Below are 20,317 nucleotides of genomic sequence, written 5' to 3'. Positions count from 1 at the left end.
GACCCCATACCCATTTTTTGGGAAGAAATAGGGCAGGGGTGTCGGGTTAATGTCTTCCTACTTCATAGTAAGTTGATTCTCAGTGTTGTTGATTTTGTTTTTAGGAAATCTTCTTTCAAACCTCTTAGTAGTATGTTTCAGGGCTTAGTTCTGAGATGATTACTCTATCTACTATTATTCTTTTTGATGATCTCTAATTTCATGCCATTAAATACTATCTATGTACTGATGACTAAAATTTTTATGTTAATTTTTCTCCTAAACTCTAGACTTAAATAATACAACCATCTCTTTGAACTTTACTTGGATATCAAATATGAAGGTACTTTAAAAGTTTTGTAGAAGAGTAGAGTTAGAAATTTATTTTGGAAAAGATAATAGAAAGAAAAGTAAAAAAAAAAAGTTTATTTTGGCATAAAATAACTTTGAAGTCCATGCATAGATTTTTTTCACAATATGCATTTTCCATAACTTTTTTGAAGACACCTTATGTGTACTTCAAATATAACATGTCTCTACCAAACTCTTTGATTTTGTCACCTCCTGAATTTGTTTCTGTCTCAGTTTCATCTGGTAGATGGTAACAATTATTCACTCAGTGACTCAATATAAAACTGGATGCCTCTGTTTTATATCCCACATCTAGCCTATCCATAAACATGCAGATAGCTCTCAGATCACTGTAATATCCTAGTCTCCTTGCTTCTATTTTTTTTTTTCCTCTAAAGTTGGTTCTAGATATGTGGCCTGAGAGACTCTTCTAAAATTTAGGTCTGATCGTGTCGTTTTTCTGTTCTCAACTCTATAATGGCTTCCTAATCACCTGTATGATAAAATCCAGGTCTTCGGGGTGGCTGTTTGGTGTAGACTAGGTAATTCGCCACTTGGATACCCACATTCAGTATTTTTGTAATGCCTGAATCCTAGCCACTCTGCTTCTTATCCAGCTTCCTGTTATTGGTGCACCCTAGGAAGCAGCAGATGATGACTCAACTAGTTAAGTCCTTGCCGCCCATGTAGGGGACCTGGATTACATTCCCATCTCTTGATGTGGGTCCCAGCTCTGACCCAGCTGTTACAGGCATTTGGGGAGTGTGTGTGTGTGTGTGTGTGTGATTGTTTTTGTCTTCCTCTAACTCTTAAATAAATTTAAAAAGTATATTTTTAAAGACTTTTAAAAATTTATTCCAAAGGCAGAGTGACGAGGGAGGGAGGGAGAGAGAGAAAGAGATTTTCCATTTGCTGTTTCACTCCCCAAATGCCCACAACAGCTGGAGCTAAACCAGACTGAAGGCAGGAGCCCTGAACTTCATCTTGGTCTCCCATGTGGGTAGCAGAGACTCAAGTACCTGCTTTCCCAGGCTCATTACCGGGAAGCTGGATCAGAAGCAGAAGACCCACGACTCAAACTGATACTCCAGTATTGAATGCTGGCATCACAAGCTGTGTCTTAACCCCTGTGCCACAATACTAGCCCCAGTAAAAAAATATGTTTTAAAAACTGGAGCTCTGGGGCCTGTGCTGTGGCGTAGAAGATTAAGCCTCTGCCTGCAGTGCCAACATCCCATATGGGCGCTAGTTCGGGTCCCAGCTGCTCTACTTCCGATCCAGCTCCCTACTGATGTGCCTGGGAAGGCAGTGGAGGATAGTCTAAGTGCATGGACCTCTGAACTAATGCAGATTACCTGGAGGAAGCTCCTGACTCCTGGCTTTGGCCTGGCCCAGCCCTGGCTGTTGCGGCCATTTGGGGAGTAAGCCAACAGATGGAAGATATTCTCTCTTTCTCTCCCTCTCCCTTTTCTCTTTCTCTATCTTTGCCTTTCAAAAAATAAATAAATAAAAATAAAACTGGAACTCTAACCATGATCTTACTGTGAGCTTTTTAAAGTATAGGTAAGAAGCAATACTTTTTTTTTTTTTTTTTGACAGGCAGACTGGACAGTGAGAGAGAGAGACAGAGAGAAAGGTCTTCCTTTTCCGTTGGTTCACCCCGCAATCGCGCTGATCCGAAGGCAGAGAGCCAGGTGCTTCTCCTGGTCTCCCATGGGGTGCAGGGCCCAAGGACTTGGGCCATCTTCCACTGCACTCCCTGGCCACAGCAGAGAGCTGGCCTGGAAGGGGAGCAGCCGGGACAGAATCCGGCGCCCCGACTGGGACTAGAACCTGGTGTGCCGGCGCCGCAGGTGGAGGATTAGCCTATTGAGCTACGGCGGTGCCGACCAGAAGCAATACATTTTATCTGTTTCTATCATGGCAGAATTCAGAGAATCAGGACATGGTATCTTCCCAGGACTCCCAAAGCATTTGACAATGATAATTTAGTACTTTCACTGTGTTTGCTGATTGATTCTTGTCTGCCTAGCTAATTGTTATGCTTTAACCCACTGAAACCATATTTTGAGCTTTTCTTTTTCTGGCTTATGTAAGGTATGCAGCAGGCACCTTAGGCTAAATTATCTGAATTTTTAATGATTGTATTAATTTATAAGGTTTACATTTTAAATTTTGGAATAGGAAATACAATATATTAATACATGTAGAAAAATACATATATGTGTGTACGGGTTGATAAATAACCAAAGAAACTTAGAAAAATTAATTTACTTTTTTAAAATTTATTTATTTATTTCAAAGGCAGAGTTACACAGAGAGAGAGAGAGAGAAAATCTTCTATCCACTGGTTCACTCCCTGAATGGTCTGGGCCATGCAAAAGCCAAGAGCAAGGAGCATCATCTGGGTCTCCCACGTGGATGGCAGGTGTGCAAACACTTGGGCCATCTTACACTGCTTTCCTAGAACATAAGCAGGGAATTGGGTCAGAAACAGAGCAGCCAGGACTTGGAACCGGCAACCATATGGATGCTGGTGCTGTAGGCAGTGGCTTAACCTTCTGTGCAACAGTGCTGGCTCTCTTTTTAACAAAGATTTATTTGTTTATTTGAAAGGCACAATTAGAGAGAGAGAGTGAGAGAGAGCAAGAGAGAGAGTCTTCATCCGCTTGTTCACTGCCCAAATGGCCACAACAGCTTGATCTGGGCAGATCTGAAGCCAAGAACCAGCAGCTTCCTCTGGGTCTCCCATGTGTGTGCAGGGGCCCAAACACTTGGGTCATTTTCTGCTGCCTTTCCAGGCACGTTAGCAGGGAGCTGGATCAGAACTGGAGCAGCTGGGACATGAACTGGCACCCATATGGGATGCCGGTGCTGTAGGCTGTGGCTTTGCCTGCTGTACCACAGTGCCAACCCCTATTTTTGTTTCTTTATAGTTTTTATCACCTATGAATACACAGCTAAGCAATATATTTATTTTTCAACTGTACCTAAATAGGTTATTTAAATATTATTGTTCATTTTTGTTCCACATTTCTGAGATTTATTCATGTTTTCTTCTTGTAATCATTGGTATACCATGGGGTATGCATAAATTTATTTATCCATTATATTATTATGAGATATTGGATTAATTTACCTACATAACATAACAATTCTAAATAATCAGTAGACATTTGGATTGTTTCTAGCTTCTGATGATTAACCACAATGCTGCTGCTCTCACAATTCTTGTATGTATTAATAGGTGCCCTGTACATGAATTTTTCAAGGGTATACACCTAGAAGTAAAATCAGTGGCTAGGAGTAGGTCATAATGTATTCAATGTAAATGATAATGACAAACTTTATTTTATACTTCATCTATATTTTTTCAGCTCTTTTTTTTTTTTTTAAGATTTATTTATTTGAAAGTCAGAGTTACACAGAGAGAGAAGAGGCAGAGAGAGAAAGAGGTCTTCCATCCAGTGGTTCACTCCCCAATTGGTTGCAACGGCCAGAGCTGCGCTTATCCGGAGCCAGGAGCCAGGAGCTTCTTCCGGGTCTCCCACGTGAGTGCAGGGGCCCAAGGGCTTGGGCCATTTTCTACTGCTTTCCCAGGCCATAGCAGAGAGCTGGATCGGAAGAGGAGCAGCCAGGACTAGAACCGGCACCCATATGGGATGCCAGCGCTTCAGGCCAGGGCATTAACCTGCTGCGCCACAGCACCGGCCCCTGTCAGCTCAGACTTAAATTTTTTGTCTATTAGTAGAGATGACATTTTACTGTTTTTTTTTTGTTTTGTTTTGTTTTTTGTTTTTTTAATATTTTTATTTTTTGACTGGCACAGTTTTTTTTTTTTTAAGAATTATTTATTTGAAAGATAAAATGATAGAGAACAGGGTGGGAAGGGAGAGAGAAAGAGAGAGAGCGAGCTTCCATCCACTGGTTTACTCCTCAAATGCCTGCAACAGTCAGGGCTGGGCTAGGCCAAAGCCAGGAGCCAAGAACTCCATCAGATCTCCATGTGGCTGGCAGGAACCCAAGTACTTGGGCCATCATCTACTGTTTTCCAGGCACATTAGCAGAAAGCTGAGTCAGAAGCATAGGAGTCAGGACTTAATTCTAGGCACTCCAATATGGAATGCTGGTATCCAAAGTGGTAGTTTAACCTGCTGTGGGATAGCATCCACCCCTAAAAATCATTTTATTTTATTTATTTGAGAGTCAAAGAGAGAAAGTGACAGAGAGACACATACACACACACACACAGAGAGAGAGAGAGAGAGAGAGAGAGAGAGAGAGAGGAAGAAAGAGAGAGATCTCTTGCAGTGATGCGCTGCCCAAATGCCTGCAACATCCTCTAGCTAGGGCTTGAGCTGGGAGTCAGAAACTCAATCCAAGTGCCCCACGTAGATGTAAGGAACTCAAATACTTGAATCATCACTGATGTCTCTCCAGGGTCTGCATTAACAGGAGCTTGAATCAGTAACCTGAATCAGAATTGAACCCAGGTACTCAAAGATGTGAGACACAGGTATCCTAAACAGCATCTTAATCCTTAGGCCAAGTGCCAACTTCTCATTATTTTAATTTGCATTTCAATGATAAGTAGTAACAAGGAGCACCTTTTCATTGTTTTCTGGCCATTTGGATTTTTTCTTTCAGAAAGTGATATTTTTATGTTTTTGGCCCATTTTAAAAGCTGTGACATAGCAATTAGAATTGCCATTCTCCACCCCAGCATCTGATATGGGCACCGGTTCATGTCCTGGCTACTCCACTTTTTTGTTTATTTTGGAAAGAGTTATAGAGCAAGGTAGACCCAGAGAGAGAGAGAGAGGTCCTCTGCCTGCTGGTTCACTCCCCAAATGACCACAACTGTCAGAGCTGAGCTGAGCTGAAGCCAGGAGTCAGAAGCCTCTTCTGGGTCTTCCACATGGATGCAGGGGCCCAAGGACCTGGGCTATCTTCTGCTGCTTTCCAAGGCCATAGTAGAGAGCTGGATTGGAAGTTGAGCAGCTGGGTCTTGAACTGGCGCCCATATGGGATGCCAGTGCCACAGGCCATGGCTTTAACCTGCTGCGCCACAGTGCTGGCCCCTACTCCACCTCTGATCCAGCTCCCTTCTAATGGCCTGGGAAAAGCAGCAGAGGGTGGCCCAAGTGTTTGGGCTCCTGCCAGTCATGTGAGAAACCTGCATGAAGCTCCTGGCTCCTGGCTTTGGCAGCCCTGGCCATTGTGGCGTCTGAGGAGTAGGTCAGCAGATGGAAGATCTCTCTCTCTCTCTCTTTCTCCCTGTCTCCCTGTAACTCTGTCTTTCAAATAAATAAATAAATAAATATTTTTTTTAAAGTTGTATTACTGGTCTGTAGGTGTGCTGGGGATCCCTATGACCATCCCCAAGCTCAGTGATTTGTTGAAAGAACTCACAGTACTTGGCATCTAATTGTACCCACAGCTAAGGTGTATCACATTGAAAGGATACAAAACAAAATCATTGTAGTATTACAAGAGACCAATTGAAAGCTTCTTGTTCTCTTCCAGTGAGTCACATAGTACTTGCTTCATTCCTCCTACAGTGATTTGTGACATGTATGAAGTGTTAGGAGAGCTCATTAGAGACACAGTGCTCAAAACTTTTGTTGACTCTGATTAGATAGGCTCCCTCTTCCTAACACATACCAAATTTCTAGACTCTCAGAAGGAAATCATGTAGTCAGCATAAACCATATTGTTTGTACAAATAGTTAGCCATGGTGTACCACTCTTCCATTTTGAGAAAATTTTAGATCAGTGTAGGGAACTTTACCAGCCATATTCCCAGATTCCAGCCAAGGTCAATTACACAAATAGGCCTTTCTAAGGACAGGGTGTCTGGCCTGCTATATTAACTGTTTCCTGCAGAGTAGGGATTTTGTATATTGTCTGGATTCTATATGCTCATAATTTTATGTGTACTTCAAATATCTTCTGCTCTGCTGCCTTATCTTTCAACTTCTTTATTCTTTGGTATGCAAATTTTTTAATTTTAATGTAATAAAAATTTGTTATTTTTCTCCTTTATGGTTAGTATTTTTTGTGCTTTATTTAAGAAATCCTTCCTCATTCCTAAGTCATGAGATTATAAGCCTTTATTTTATAAAATTTTATAGTGTTGCCATTCATGTTTGTATCTTTAGTTTAATTAATGTTTGTATCTGAAATTTAGTTTTCATGGTTAGTATGAAGTAGGAAACTAGTTTCCTTTTCCTCCATTATATATAATCAATTATCCTTGTGTGAAAGATTGTTGTTTCCTCTGCATTGCCAGCTCCCATATCAGTTAATCATCTTAAGAATGGCTTGGCCGGCGCCGTGGGTTAACAGGCTAATCCTCCACCTTGCGGCGCCAGCACACCGGGTTCTAGTCCCGGTTGGGTTGCCGGATTCTATCCTGGTTGCCCCTCTTCCAGGCCAGCTCTCTGCTATGGCCCGGGAGTGCAGTGGAGGATGGCCCAAGTCCTTGGGCCCTGTACCCGCATGGGAGACCAGGAGAAGCACCTGGCTCCTGGCTTTGGATCAGGACGATGCGCCGGCCGCAGCGGCCATTGGAGGGTGGACCAACGGCAAAAAGGAAGACCTTTCTCTCTGTCTCTCTCTCACTATACACTCTGCCTGTCAAAAAAAAAAAAAAAAAGAATGGCTTGGTTCATAGAATTTCTTTTCTGTTCCATTACTCTCTCAGTCTATGCCTACCTTTTTTTTTTTTTTTTTTTTTTTTTTTTTTGACAGGCAGAGTGGACAGTGAGAGAGAGAGACAGAGAGAAAGGTCTTCCTTTGCCGTTGGTTCTCCCTCCAGTGGCCACCGCGGCCGGTGCGCTGTGGCCGGCTCATCTCGCTGATCCTAAGGCAGGAGCCATCCTCCACTGCACTCCCGGGCCATAGCAGAGAGCTGGCCTGGAAGAGGGGCAACTGGGACAGAATCTGGTATCTGGTGCCCCGACTGGGACTAGAACCCGGTGTGCCGGCGCCACAAGGTGGAGGATTAGCCTGTTGAGCCACGGCGCCGGCCATTCTATGCCTACCTTAATGAAGACAACTCATTAAGTCTTGGCATAGGCTGTTTCTATCTCAGTATTATTTTCTGGTAGTGCTTGGCTATTCTAGGTCTTTATACTGCTATATAAATTTTAGAATCAGCTCATTAAATCTGTTAAAAATGTTATTTCTCTGTTAGAAGTGTTTGGATCAGTATTACATTAAATCTCTAAGTCAGTTTGGGGAATAATTATCATCTTTATTTATATTGACTTTAATTCATGAACATAATATAACTTCATTTTTTTAGATATTCTTTAATATCTTATCTAAATGAAATTTACAAATTGTGTTCACTGAGGCCTTGTACAATCTTTGACTAGATTTTTTTCTTAGGTATAGTGTATTTTAAATAGTATTTTAAAAAAGCTTTTCTGTTTGTTGTGATGTAAGGTTGATACTAAATCATAAATTGTACTAGAACCAGCCGACAAAACTAATACATGAAACATATTAAAATGCAAATTGTGTCTTCAAAAATTACTGAATTGTTTGTGTAGTAGAAGTAGATAATAGATATATTATGCCTTTTTTTTTTTTAAATTTTTTGACAGGCAGAGTAGACAGCGAGAGAGAGACAGAGAGAAAGGTCTTCCTTTTACCGTTGGTTTACCCTCCAATGGCCGCTGCAGCCGGCACGCTGTGGCCGGCGCATCGCGCTGATCCGAAGCCAGGAGCCAGGTGCTTCTCCTGGTCTCCCATGGGGTGCAGGGCCCAAGCACTTGGGCCATCCTCCACTGCACTCCCTGGCCACAGCAGAGAGCTGGCCTGGAAGAGGGGCAACCGGGACAGAATCCGGCACCCCGACCAGGACTAGAACCCGGTGTGCTGGCGCCGCTAGGCAGAGGATTAGCCTATTGAGCCGCGGCACCGGCTATGCCTTATTTTGTAAGTGGACTTTAATAAATGATGTGTTATAGATTCAAAATAATGCTTGCTAGGCAAATGAATTTTAATGACTATTATAAAATTAGATATAACCATTAAATTTCTGACAACCAAAAATGTGTTTGAATATTGTATTATGGTTCTAGTTTATTAGCATTACTAAACCTGATGTTTGTCTCTTTTATTTAACTCAGGTGAAAAAGATTCGATGATTTTTGACTGCACTGAATGCTATGATCCTGTTACTAAACAGTGGACAACTGTAGCTTCGATGAATCATCCTCGCTGTGGCTTGGGAGTGTGTGTGTGTTATGGGGCTATCTTTGCATTGGGTAATTATACTGTTTAATTTAAGGGTAGCTGATGTTATTTAAATTATTACATTCTAATTACTTTGGAGGTTTCCTTCCCTTCCATTAGAAATATGTGTTTTGTCAATTCTGTAAATTCTTTTTTTTTTTTTTTAAAGATTTTATTTATTTATTTGAGAGGTAGAGTTACAGGCAGTGAGAAAGAGAAACAGAGACAAAGGTCTTCCTTCCGGTGGTTCACTCCCCAAATGGCCACAATGGCCAGAGCTGTGCCGATCTGAAGCCAGGAGGCAGGTGCTTGTTCCTGGTCTCCCATGCGGGTGCAGAGGCCCAAGGAGTTGGGCCATCTTCCACTGCTATCCCAGGCTACAGCAGAGAGCTGGCCTGGAAGAGGAGCAACCAGGACTAGAACTGGTGCCCATATGGGATGCTGGCGCCACAGGCGGAGGATTAACCTAGTGTGCTGCGGCGCTGGGCCCCCAATTCTGTAAATTTTTATTATAAAAGTTGCATTACTTGGGAGATATTTTCAAGGATGGAGTATTTAAAAGGAGTTGAAAGAGTCAGCATTGTAGCATAGTGGGTTAAGCTACCATCTGTGATGATGGCATCCCCTATAGGCACAGGTTGGAGTCCCGGCTGCTCTACTTCCAATCCAGCTTCTGGCTAGTGCACTTGGAAAGGCAGCAGAAAATATCCTGAGTGCTTGGGCCCTTGCCACCCACATGGAAGACCCTGGCCCAGCCCCAGCTGTTGTGGCCATATGGGGAGTGAACCAGCCAATGGAAGATACCTTTATTTCTATCTCTATCCATCCCTGTCCCTCTGTAACTCTGCCTTTCAAATAAATAATAAATAAATAAATTTTTTTAAAAATTTTAAAAATTGAAGAAGATGGTAATACACCATGGATGAGATGTCCAGTGAAGCACATTAGCTGACTCATTTCCTAAGAATATCACATTTCTACCACTCTCTATAGTGGCCTAATTATGTTTAATATAAGAAAACACCTGTCAAACAATTAAAGACACTAAAAGCGAGTTCTATATTATTTTTATTATTACAGACTTAGTGAATGATTTTGAGCAAATTATCCTACTTCTTTAATTTTCTGTATAACAAATGTTACCATCAAAGAATTTTTCTCAGGAAAATACAAGTTGACATAGTCCTCAGTCTGTTCTATTTTCTTCTTGTCACTCTCTTCAGTTCACTGCATGGAATAAGATATCCTCCCCTGCCATTAGAACCTATTGTGAAGAAGATAGCAGTTACCCCAGTGAATATTTAATCCACTGTATTTTATCATTCTCATGATATTTGCATTTTGCAGCTATACCTTAAATTGTGAGAAAGAACATTTTAACTTTCAAGAATTGGAGAATAATAAGGAAATGCTGTTTTTGGAATGAAGAGCCTAAAGTCACGCTGTATAGGCAGTATACTCTGATTAAGCCTCTTGCCCCCACCACGCTCCTCCTCTCAGAACGAATCACCGCAACAAACCATTATGAACATGCAGAAGTTGTTTCAAAAGGGAGTTTTGCAGAATACCAGATTCCCCATACAATATGCAAAAGTTTTGTTCTGTTTTAATCTCTAGTGAAAACTAGACAGAGAATTAAAACACTTGAGGTCTATTCATGGTCAAATTCCATTTTTTCATGTGACTATAGACAGAGAACCTCACTGGTTCATGTGATTCTCATCCATAATATGAAGTATTCATATAAAGTGTATTTTAAGATCTTTGTCAAATATAGCTTCTTTATCTCCAAATAAATGCTTTCCTATTTGGTTACAGGTGGTTGGGTTGGAGCTGAAATAGGGAACACCATTGAGCGATTTGATCCTGATGAAAATAAGTGGGAAGTAGTTGGCAACATGGCTGTGTCACGTTACTACTTCGGGTGTTGTGAAATGCAAGGTAATTATTTTATAAAATATTTTTCCTCAAAATATATTTTTTAAAAACCTGAGTTTGAGGCTTTACTTTCACAAAAGTATACGTTTGACATGAGCATTACAGAAGTTTTAATTTTTCTTATATTATTGACTTTATTTATCTCCAAATAAATAAAACTAGAATTAAAAATTCCATACAGTCAGAAATATCTGGGGGCCGGTACCATGGCGCAGTAGGCTAATCCTCCTCCTGCGGTGCCAGCATCCAATATGGGCGCCAGTTCTGGTCCCAGCTGCTCCTCTTCAGATCCAGCTCTCTGCTGTGGCCTGGGAAAGCAGTGGGAAATATCCCAAGTGCTTGGGCCCCTGCACCCACATGGGAGACCTGGAGGAAGCTCCTGGCTAACTGGCTTCGGATCAGCACAGCTCTGGCCGTTGCGGCCATTTGGGGAGTGAGCCAGTGGAGAGAAGACCTTTCTCTCTGTCTCTCCTTCACACTGTCTGTAACTCTACCTGTCAAATAAATAAATAAAATCTTTAAAACAAAGAAATATCTGGCTAGGAAAATAAGCATATGAAATATCACCGATTATTGTAATTTTGTCTTCCATAAGCACCTGAGTTGGTGTTTCTAAGTAGGGAGAAGGTATCAAAACCCATTTTCATAGTCTCTATTTATAGGCTTTTTTAGTGTTTTGTCTTTAACTTTTTTTAATATTTATTTTATTTATTTGAAAGACAGAGTTACACAGAGAGAGAGTTGTCCATCCACTGATTCACTCCTGAAATGGCTGCAACGGCCAGGAGCCAGGAGCTTCATCCAGGTATCCCATGTGAGTTCAGGGGCCCAAGCACTTGGGCCATCCACTGTTTTCCCAGGCACATTAGCAGGGAGCTGGATTGGAAGTGGAGCAGCCAGAACTCAAACTGGTGCCCATATGAGATGCTGGCGTTGCAAGTAGAAACTTAACCCACTACACCACCACACTGGCCTCTGGCTTTTTTTTTTTTTTTGACAGGCAGAGTAGATAGAGAGACAGAGAGGAAGGTCTTCGTTTTTGCCGTTGGTTCACCTTCCAATGGCCGCTGCGGCCAGCTCATCTCGCTGATCCGAAGCCAGGAGCCAGGTGCTTCTCCTGGTCTCCCTTGCGGGTGCAGGGCCCAAGGACTTGGGCCATCCTCCACTGCCTTCCCGGGCCATAGCAGAGAGCTGGCCTGGAAGAGGAGCAACCAGGATAGAGTCCGGCGCCCCGACCGGGACTAGAACCTGGTGCGCTGGCGCCGCAAGGCAGAGGATTAGCCTGTTAAGCCACGGCGCCGGCCTTTTTTTTTTTTTTTTAAACACATAATATATGACAATTCACACCACACAGAATACAATTTGAAAAATGCTGCACTGCATTTTAACATGGTGTGTGGACATTATTTTAATTGTCTACTCACTCTGAGGGATGGGTAATGGAATTGTCACATGGAATGTTATTCTGTGTTCAGGTTGGGAGAGTTTTTTATGTACCATAGAATAGGAATTAGTCTGCCTTTTGTTATATAACAGCTCAGCTTTGTTTCCAGCTCAAGTTCCTTCTAATTTGTAGGTAATGTACCTTCTCCTGTTTCTACTAGCATTGAATTACATGATGCAGATTATATTTTATTGTTTAATGTCATAGTACTCTTTAGTTTTATATTTAATATTTTTATTTTCATTTCTAAAGTCAGAGTTAGAGAGGGATCTTGGAAATTATCTATTTCAACCCTGTTAATTTACAGATAAGGAAGCTGAAGATCAGGAAGGATTGAGTTATATTTTCTCAAAGCTGTTTATTGGCAAAGCTGACACTAGAAACCAAATTTAGTAATACTTAGTCCACACTTCTTAAAATAACGTTCTTTATAACGTGTAACTCCTCATTTTAGAACATGAAAAACACTAGGGACTCAAAAAATAATTGTTGTCAGAACCATTAGTTTCCAGTCAAATTTAATGAGGAACTCTGAGTTGATTCTTTGTACTCTAGTAATTGATACTGATACCTTAACCTGGCCTTATAACTGATCCAATTTAAATTTTCTACTTTATGTGTGAACAACAAGTAGATTGTTACCAAAGATGGCAATATCATTCCCAGCTTAAATTCATAACATATTTTAGGGCAAAAAAAGAATCCATGTCGTTTTTTGTTTGTTTGTTTTAAACTATGAGTGGTAGTGGTAGATCTGAAACCTGAAACTGTCAGGCAGACAGAAAGAAAATTCTAGTCTAACAAATTATTTTGTTATAGTATCATTAAGTTCTCTGACAATCCAATGCCACTTAGAGTTAATGCCTCTAATTTTTTCTCGCACACTTAAATGTGAAATGTGATCATCTGGACAGAAGTTGACTTTTCTCTTAAAATAATACAAGCTCTAGAATATTGTAAACATAGAATATTGTAACATAGATCAGGACTTGGTGGGGGGGGGAGCCATTGTAATCCATAAGCTGTACTTTGGAAATTTATATTCATTAAATAAAAGTTAAAAAAAAAACATAGATCAGAACTATTACATGTAATTGTTATTAATCTTATTTTCCATTGCATCTGAGCAAAAATATTCCATTTCCAGGTTTAATATATGTAATTGGGGGCATCAGCAATGAAGGAATAGAGCTTCGTTCTTTTGAAGTTTATGACCCACTTTCTAAGCGTTGGTCTCCACTTCCTCCAATGGGAACCAGGAGAGCATATCTTGGGGTGGCTGCACTCAATGACTGCATTTATTCTGTTGGAGGGTGGAATGAGACACAAGATGCTCTTCATACTGTAGAAAAATACTCCTTTGAAGAGGTAGGTTGATGATTTCAATATTTAATATACTTTTAATGTCTAATATATATAGTCATATTCTCTCTTTCATTTATAATAGTGGTCATTTAATGAATGGTTTTCTATTTTTTTCTTTTCAAAGAACCAACTTTTGATTTTTTTATATTTATTATTCATTTTCTACTATCTTGATTTCTGTTCTTGTTTTTTTCTTCCTCTGGTTTATTTTGGGTTGAGTTTGCTCTTTTTCTAGACACTTTAAAGTGGAAGCTTACATGATTGATTTTATAACTTACTCTTTAAAGCTAAAATTTTCTTTAAGCACTGCTTTAACTGAACTCCACACATTTTGATATGTTGTGTTTTAATTAGCATTTATCTGGAAATATTTTCTGATTTCCCCAGTAATGTCTTCTCTAACCATGGATTGTTAGAAATATATTATTTAATATACAAATATATTGGGAATTTTCCAGATATCTTTTTGTTACTCATTTCTAATTTAATTCCTTGGTGATCAGAGAACATATTTCATATTGTTTCTTCATAAATGTTTCATGTGCACCCAAAAAAAATTTGTATTCTGTTGTTGTTGTGTGTGGAATTCTAATGTCTATTAGGTCAAATTGGTCTTTTTTATTCAAGTCTTCCCTACTCTCTTTGATTCGTGCAAAAATTCTTTCAATTACTAAGAAAGGAATGTTGAAATCTTCATTGGTGATTATGGATTTGTTTGTTTCTCCTTTCATTTCTGTCAGGTTTTGCTTCACATATTTTGAAGATCTATTACTAGGTGTGTACACATTGAAATTATTAGTCATCTTCTTTTAATAATATTATGCTCATCTTTTGTTTTTAAAAATTTATTAAATTATTTATGTGAAAGGCAGAGTGAAAGAGAAGAAGGGAGAGAGGGAGAAGGAGAGATACCTTCTATCCACTGGTTCATTCCTCAGATGTCTGCAAGAGCTGGAGCTGGGCCAGACTGAAGCCAGAGCTGGGGACTCCATCTTGGTCTCTCTCACATGGGTGGCAGGGGCCCAAGTACTTGCCTTCCCAGGGAGTTGGATCAAAAGCAGAGTAGCAAGGACTATAATTCATACTCTGATGTGAGATGTCAGTTGTCACAAGCTGCAGCCTTACCATTTTTGAATGATATTTATTGAGTTCAGAACTTTAGGTTAACTTTTTTTGTTTCTTGAAAGTACTGTTAATTTTTTTTAAGATTTATTTATTTATTTTTAAAATCAGAGTTAGAGGGGCCGGTGCTGTGACGCAGTGGGTAAACATCCTGGCCTGAAGCACTGGCATCCCATATGGGCACCAGTTTGAGACCCGGCTGCTCCACTTCCCATTCCCACTGGTTCACTCTCCAAATGGCTGCAGTGGTGGGGCTGGGCCAAACCAAAATCGGGAGCCAGGAACCAGGAACTCCATCTGAGTCTCCCATGTGAGTGGCAGGGTCCCAAGTTCTTGAGCCATCATTCACTGCTTTTCCAGGTGCATTAGCAGGGGGCTCTATCAGAAGCAGAGCAGCTGGAACTTGAACTGGCTCTGTGATATGGGATACCAGCATTACAGATGGTGACTTAACCTGCTGTGCCACAACTTTGGCCCCTCTGCCATATTTCTACAAATATTCTTTTTCCTCTTTTGGGGATTCTAGTTATATGTATATAAGATTACATATAATAATGTCTCACAGACACTGAGGATCTTTTAAAATTTTTAGTCTTTTTGTTCTTTGTGCTTTAGTTTCTTCTGTCTTCAACTTCATTTATCTTCTGCAGTGTCTGAAGTTCTAATTTGCAGTGAGTGTCTAATCCCATCTCGAGAATTTTAAAATTTCAAATATTATACTTTGTAGCTCTAGAAAATCTATTTTTTATCTATCTCTCTGCTCATCATGTTCCTGTTTTTCTTTAGATCTTTGAACATATTAATAATATCTGTTTTAATGTCTTTGCTAATTTCATCATTTCTGTCTTGGGTATTTCTATTCTAGGGTATCTGTGGACTATTTTTCTTCCTGGTTTGCATTATATTTTCCTGTTTCTCCATGTTTCTAGTAACTTTTTTTTTTTTTGACAGGCAGAGCTGGACAGTGAGAGAGAGAGACAGAGAGAAAGGTCTTCCTTCCATTGGTTCACTCCCCAAATGACCGCCACGGCCAGCCAATCCAAAGCCAGGAGCCAGGTGCTTCCTCCTGGTCTCCCTTGCGGGTGCAGGGGCCCAGGGACCCGGGCCATCCTCCACTGCCTTCCTGGGCCACAGCAGAGAGCTGGACTGGAAGAGGAGCAACCAGGACTAGAACCTGGAGCCCATATGGGATGCCAGCACCGCAGGCGGAGGATTAACCAAGTGAGCCACGGCGCTGGCCCCTCTAGTAACTTTTGATTAGCTGCTGGGCATTGTTGAATATTTAGGTTTTTTTCCCCATAAGAAGTATTGAGTTTAGTTTTAATATACAATTCAGTTATTTGCAAATCAGATTAATCCTTTTAGGACTTGTTTTTAAGTTCTAGAATGACTTTTACTTTGGATTTATTTAGCTCTATTACTTCTTGGGTTTCTACCAAATACTTCAGATATTCAACAAGTCTCTTCTTTTTTTTTTTTTCTTTTAAGATTTTTTTTTTTTTAAATGGCCCAAGTCCTTGGGCCCCTGCACCCGTGTGGGAGACCCAGGACTTGAGTATAACCCAGCCTGTGTGAGCTACAGGAATTGTTCAGCTTTTGACTTCTACCATTAGTTGTTCTTTGCCTGTTCTCATGAAGTCTTGCTTCTGAATACAAAAATTAGTAGTATTCAGCCCAAGACTCAAGGGGACATATTGTATACAGGTATTGAAATGTCACGCTGTAGCCCATAGTAAGTCATTTTATGTAACCATCAGTAATGTATGATATTCTAATTTCTGCATTTCCAATGTTCATTATTATTATATATTTAAAAATTATAGCTAATCTGGGCATGTGAGTTATATCTCATTGTGGTTTTTTTTCTCCCAAGATGTATACAACATTCAATAGGAGATTTGAAGTTTATTTATCTTCTACACTGGACATGTCTGACAAGTGAGAAAATGCTATTTACATAAAACATTATAGATTAAAACTACATAGTATTGGGGCCAATGCTATGGCGCAGTAGGTTAATCCTCTGCCTGGGGTGTTGGCATCCTAAATGGGTGCCGGTTCTAGTCCTGGCTTTTCTTCTTCCAATCCAGCTCTCTGTTATGGCCTGGGAAAGCAGAGGAACATGGCTCAAGTGCTTGGGCTGCTGCACCCACATGGGAGACCTGGAAGAATCTCTTGGCTCCTGGCTTCAGATCCATTTAGCTTTGGCAATTGCAGCCATTTGGGAAGTGAACTAGTGGAAGGAAGACCTTTCTTTCTGTCCCTCTCTCACTGTCTAACCCTATCTGTTAAAAAAAAAACAAAACCTACATAGTATTTATATTTTTAATACAATAAGAGCACAGGATTCAAACAAGGAAATTTGTTTCCAAAGTTTGCCAGGTGTAGTTACTCTGCTCTAAAGAACAATACTGGAGGTAAACTTTGGCAGTGTATTCCTTAAGAGGCAAATATTAATGGATTTCAGATACAGTTTTATGTCTATAGAAGAGATTACAACTTCTTTAGCACAACTGCCAATTTCTGAGTCTTTCCCTTCAGAATCCTCCCTCACTTCTTCAAAATCAAATTCCTGACTATCCAGTGATTCAGAGTCATCCATAGGTCCATCATTCAGTCTATTACCTGTGCCATATACTAAACATGTTCCACTACTTTTTGCAATAGTTTATTCTTCTTTTTCAGGCATGCAATTTTGTTCAGTTTCTTTGTGAAATTTCTTTATGTGCTAATAGAAAATCTTTTTCCATTCTTCTCCCACTTCTTTCCAATATTGAGAGGCTGGATTTTTTTTTGAGAGGTAGAGTTATAGACAGTGAGAGAGAGAGAGACAGAGAGAGAGGTCTTCCTTCCTTTGGTTCATTCCCCAAATGGCTGCCACGGCCGGCGGTGTGCCAATCCGAAGCCGCAGGCGGAGGATTAACCAAGTGAGCCACAGCTCTGGCGCCTGGCTGGATTTTCTTCAATCATAAGATAAAATGCTGAGGCCAGTGCTGTGGTGTAGTGGATAAAGCCATCGCCTGCAGTGCTGGCATTCCATGTGGGTTTGATTCCTGGCTGCTCCACTTCTGATCCAGATCTCTGCTATGGCCTGGGAAAGCAGTAGAAGATGGCCCAAGTTTTTGGGCCCTGTACCCGCATGGGAGACCCAGAAGAAGCTTACTGGCTCCTGGCTTCGGATTGGCGCAGCTTCGGCTGGCCATTGAGGCCATCTCAGGAATGAACTAGCAGATGGAAGTCCTCTTTCTCTCCCTTTCTCTGGCTGTGCTTCTCTGTAACTCTGCCTTTCAAATAAATAAAATAGATCTTAAAAAAAAAAAAAAAAAGAGAGAGAGAGAGAGCGAGCAAGTGTTTCTTAGGTATCTTCTCCAAGTTTCTATTTTCATGGTATTCTGAGGCACCAACCCCAAAGCTAATGTTAACTAATCATTCCAGTGTTTCCTTTTGGATAAGCCTTTGGCCAGCTCATTTTCTCTTCCAGCAAGAGATCCAGTTGCAGAAGGTTGGATCATCCTCAGAGATCTTGGGACATGACTATTTTTTGCATTCTCTGATTCTGTCTTGTTTCTGCTTCATACTGAGATTCATTATACAATAGGTAGAAGCATTCAGTCCCCACGGTAAGCATAGGTAGCTATGTGATGGTGCCTTGCACCAGGCCCACAGCCAGCCCACGCTGGTCCCCAGGGTCGTTGTGGTGGTTGGCACACTTCAGGGTAGCCTTATCTAGTCCACTCGCCTACTCCCCTCTTATCATGGTTTTGATTTGAATTTCTCTGATGACTGATGATGTTGAACATATTTTCATGTGTTTATTACTCATTTGTATATCTATTTGAAGACATACCTATTCAGTTTATCCATTTAAAATTTGGATTATATGTATTTTTATTATTATTGAGTTGTAAGAGTTCTTTAAATAATCTGCATGTAAGTCCTTGGTCAGACATATGATTTGCAAAATTATTCTCCCTTTCTGTGGTTTCTCTTCACTTTTTTAATGATATTTGTAGGAGCAGAAACTTAAGTTTGATGTCCAATTTATTTTTTTCTTTTATCACTTATGCTTTTGGTGCCATAACTTAAGAAATTATTGCTTAGTCAGAGGTCATGAAAATTTTAGTTTTAGCTCTTACATTTCATTCTTTGATCCATTTTATTTAATTTTTTAATACAGAATAAATGAGGTCAGCCTTCATTCTTTTGCATTTGGCTATCTAGTTGTTCCAGCACTATTTGTTGAAAAGACTATTCCTTCTCCATTGAACTGTTTTGGTACCTTGTTGAAAATCAGTAGACCACAGAAGTGAGGTTTTGGGGCCGGCACTGTGGCTTAGTAGGTTAAGACTCCTCCTGCATCACTGGCATCCCATATGGGTGCTGGTTCATGTCCCAGCTGTGCCTCTTCCCATCCAGCTGTCTGTTAATGGCCTGGGAAATCAGTAGAAGATGGCTCAAGTGCTTGGGCCCCGACACCCATACGGGAGACCTGGAAGAAGCTCCTGGCTTCGGATCAGCCCAGCCCTCAATGTTGTGGCCATTTCGGGAGAGAACCAGTAGATGGAAGACCTCTCTGTCTCCCTCTGTCTGTAACTCTGACTCTCAAATAAATATTAAAAAAAAAAAAAAAGTGAGGGTCCATTTCTAGGCTCTCAGTTCTATCCTTACATCAGTACTACATTGACTTGATTGCTGCAAGTTTTGAAATTGAAAGTGAGTCATCCAAATTTGAACTTCTTTAAAAATTGGCTTAGCTATTCTAGGTCACTTGAATTTCATATGCAAATAAGCGAATTTTTTTTACATAGGGATACTACTGAATCTGATACCAGTTTTGAAGGTATTGTCATCTTAACAGTATTGCCATGTTAACAGTTTTGTCTTCTGACTAATGAACATGGAATGTTTTTTCTTTTATTTAAATCATCTTTAATTTATTTCAACATTGTTTTATAGTTTTCAGTTCGTTGCATTTTCTTGGTTAAATTTATTTTGATGTATTTTATTCCTTTTGATGCTATTATAATTGAATTGTTTGTTAATTTCAAGTTCAGATATTCATTGTTGGTGAAGTACAACTGATTTTGGCTTATTGACCTTTTATCCTGCAACCTTGCTAGACTCATGGTCTAATAGTTTTTATTTGTGTATGGATTTCTTAAAGTTTTTCTGTATACAAGTTCACATAGTCTATAAATAGTTTTACTTCTTAAATATGAATTAAGTGTATATGCCTTTAATTTTCTTTTCTAATTGCCCTAGCTAGTACCTTCAGTACAGTGTGCAATTCAGTGGGTAAGAGTGGGGGTGGATGTTTGACATAGGGTTTGAGCCACTACTTGGGATGCCCATGTTCCGTGTCAGAGTACCTGGTTTGAGTCCTGGCTGCTCTACTTACAATCCAGTTTTTTTGTTTTGTTTTGTTTTGTTTTGTTTTTTGTTTTTTGTTTTTGACAGGCAGAGTTAGAGAGAGAGAGAGACAGAGAGAAAGGTCTTCCTTCTGTTGGTTCACCCCCCAAATGACCACTATGGCCGGTGTGCTGCGCCAATCTGAAGCGAGGAGCCAGGTACTTCCTCTTGGTCTCCCATGCGGGTGCAGGGCCCAAGCACTTGGGCCATCCTCTACTGCCCCCCTGGGCCACAGCAGAGAGCTGGACTGGAAGAGGAGCAACCAGGACAGAATCCAGCGCCCCAATTGGGACTAGAACCCTGGGTGCTGGCACCGCAGGCGGGGGATTAGCCAAGTTTGCTGCGGCATCGGCACAATCCAGTTTTTTGCTAATAAACACCTACGAGACAACAGATGATAGCTCAAGTACTTGGGTCCCTCCCATCCACATGGGAGATTCAGATATCCAGTTTCAGCCTGCT

At 40.5% G+C, this 20,317-nt stretch overlaps 1 protein-coding gene across 7 annotated transcripts in view; it reads left to right on the top strand.

Moving 5' to 3' along the window:
• Nucleotides 1-20,317, top strand: part of IPP (intracisternal A particle-promoted polypeptide) — a 116,007-nt gene that overhangs the window by 90,079 nt on the left and 5,611 nt on the right. For 4 of the 7 annotated variants that reach the window (XM_062191209.1, XM_062191207.1, XM_062191206.1 and 1 more), the window contains 5 exons: nt 1,930-2,024; nt 3,728-3,881; nt 8,472-8,609; nt 10,396-10,518; nt 13,107-13,327. In XM_062191209.1, the coding sequence (XP_062047193.1) occupies nt 1,930-2,024; nt 3,728-3,881; nt 8,472-8,609; nt 10,396-10,518; nt 13,107-13,327 (731 nt within the window). Of the gene's footprint in view, nt 1-1,929; nt 2,025-3,727; nt 3,882-8,471; nt 8,610-10,395; nt 10,519-13,106; nt 13,328-14,064; nt 14,100-20,317 lie in introns of those variants that run through there. The other 3 variants (XM_062191212.1, XM_062191211.1, XM_062191210.1) reach the window with 2 other exon arrangements.

The sequence above is a fragment of the Lepus europaeus genome, chromosome 5 (assembly GCF_033115175.1).
Source record: "Lepus europaeus isolate LE1 chromosome 5, mLepTim1.pri, whole genome shotgun sequence".
In the NCBI taxonomy this organism is placed as follows: Eukaryota; Metazoa; Chordata; class Mammalia; order Lagomorpha; family Leporidae; genus Lepus; species Lepus europaeus.
This window is presented reverse-complemented; position numbering and strand designations above follow the sequence as displayed.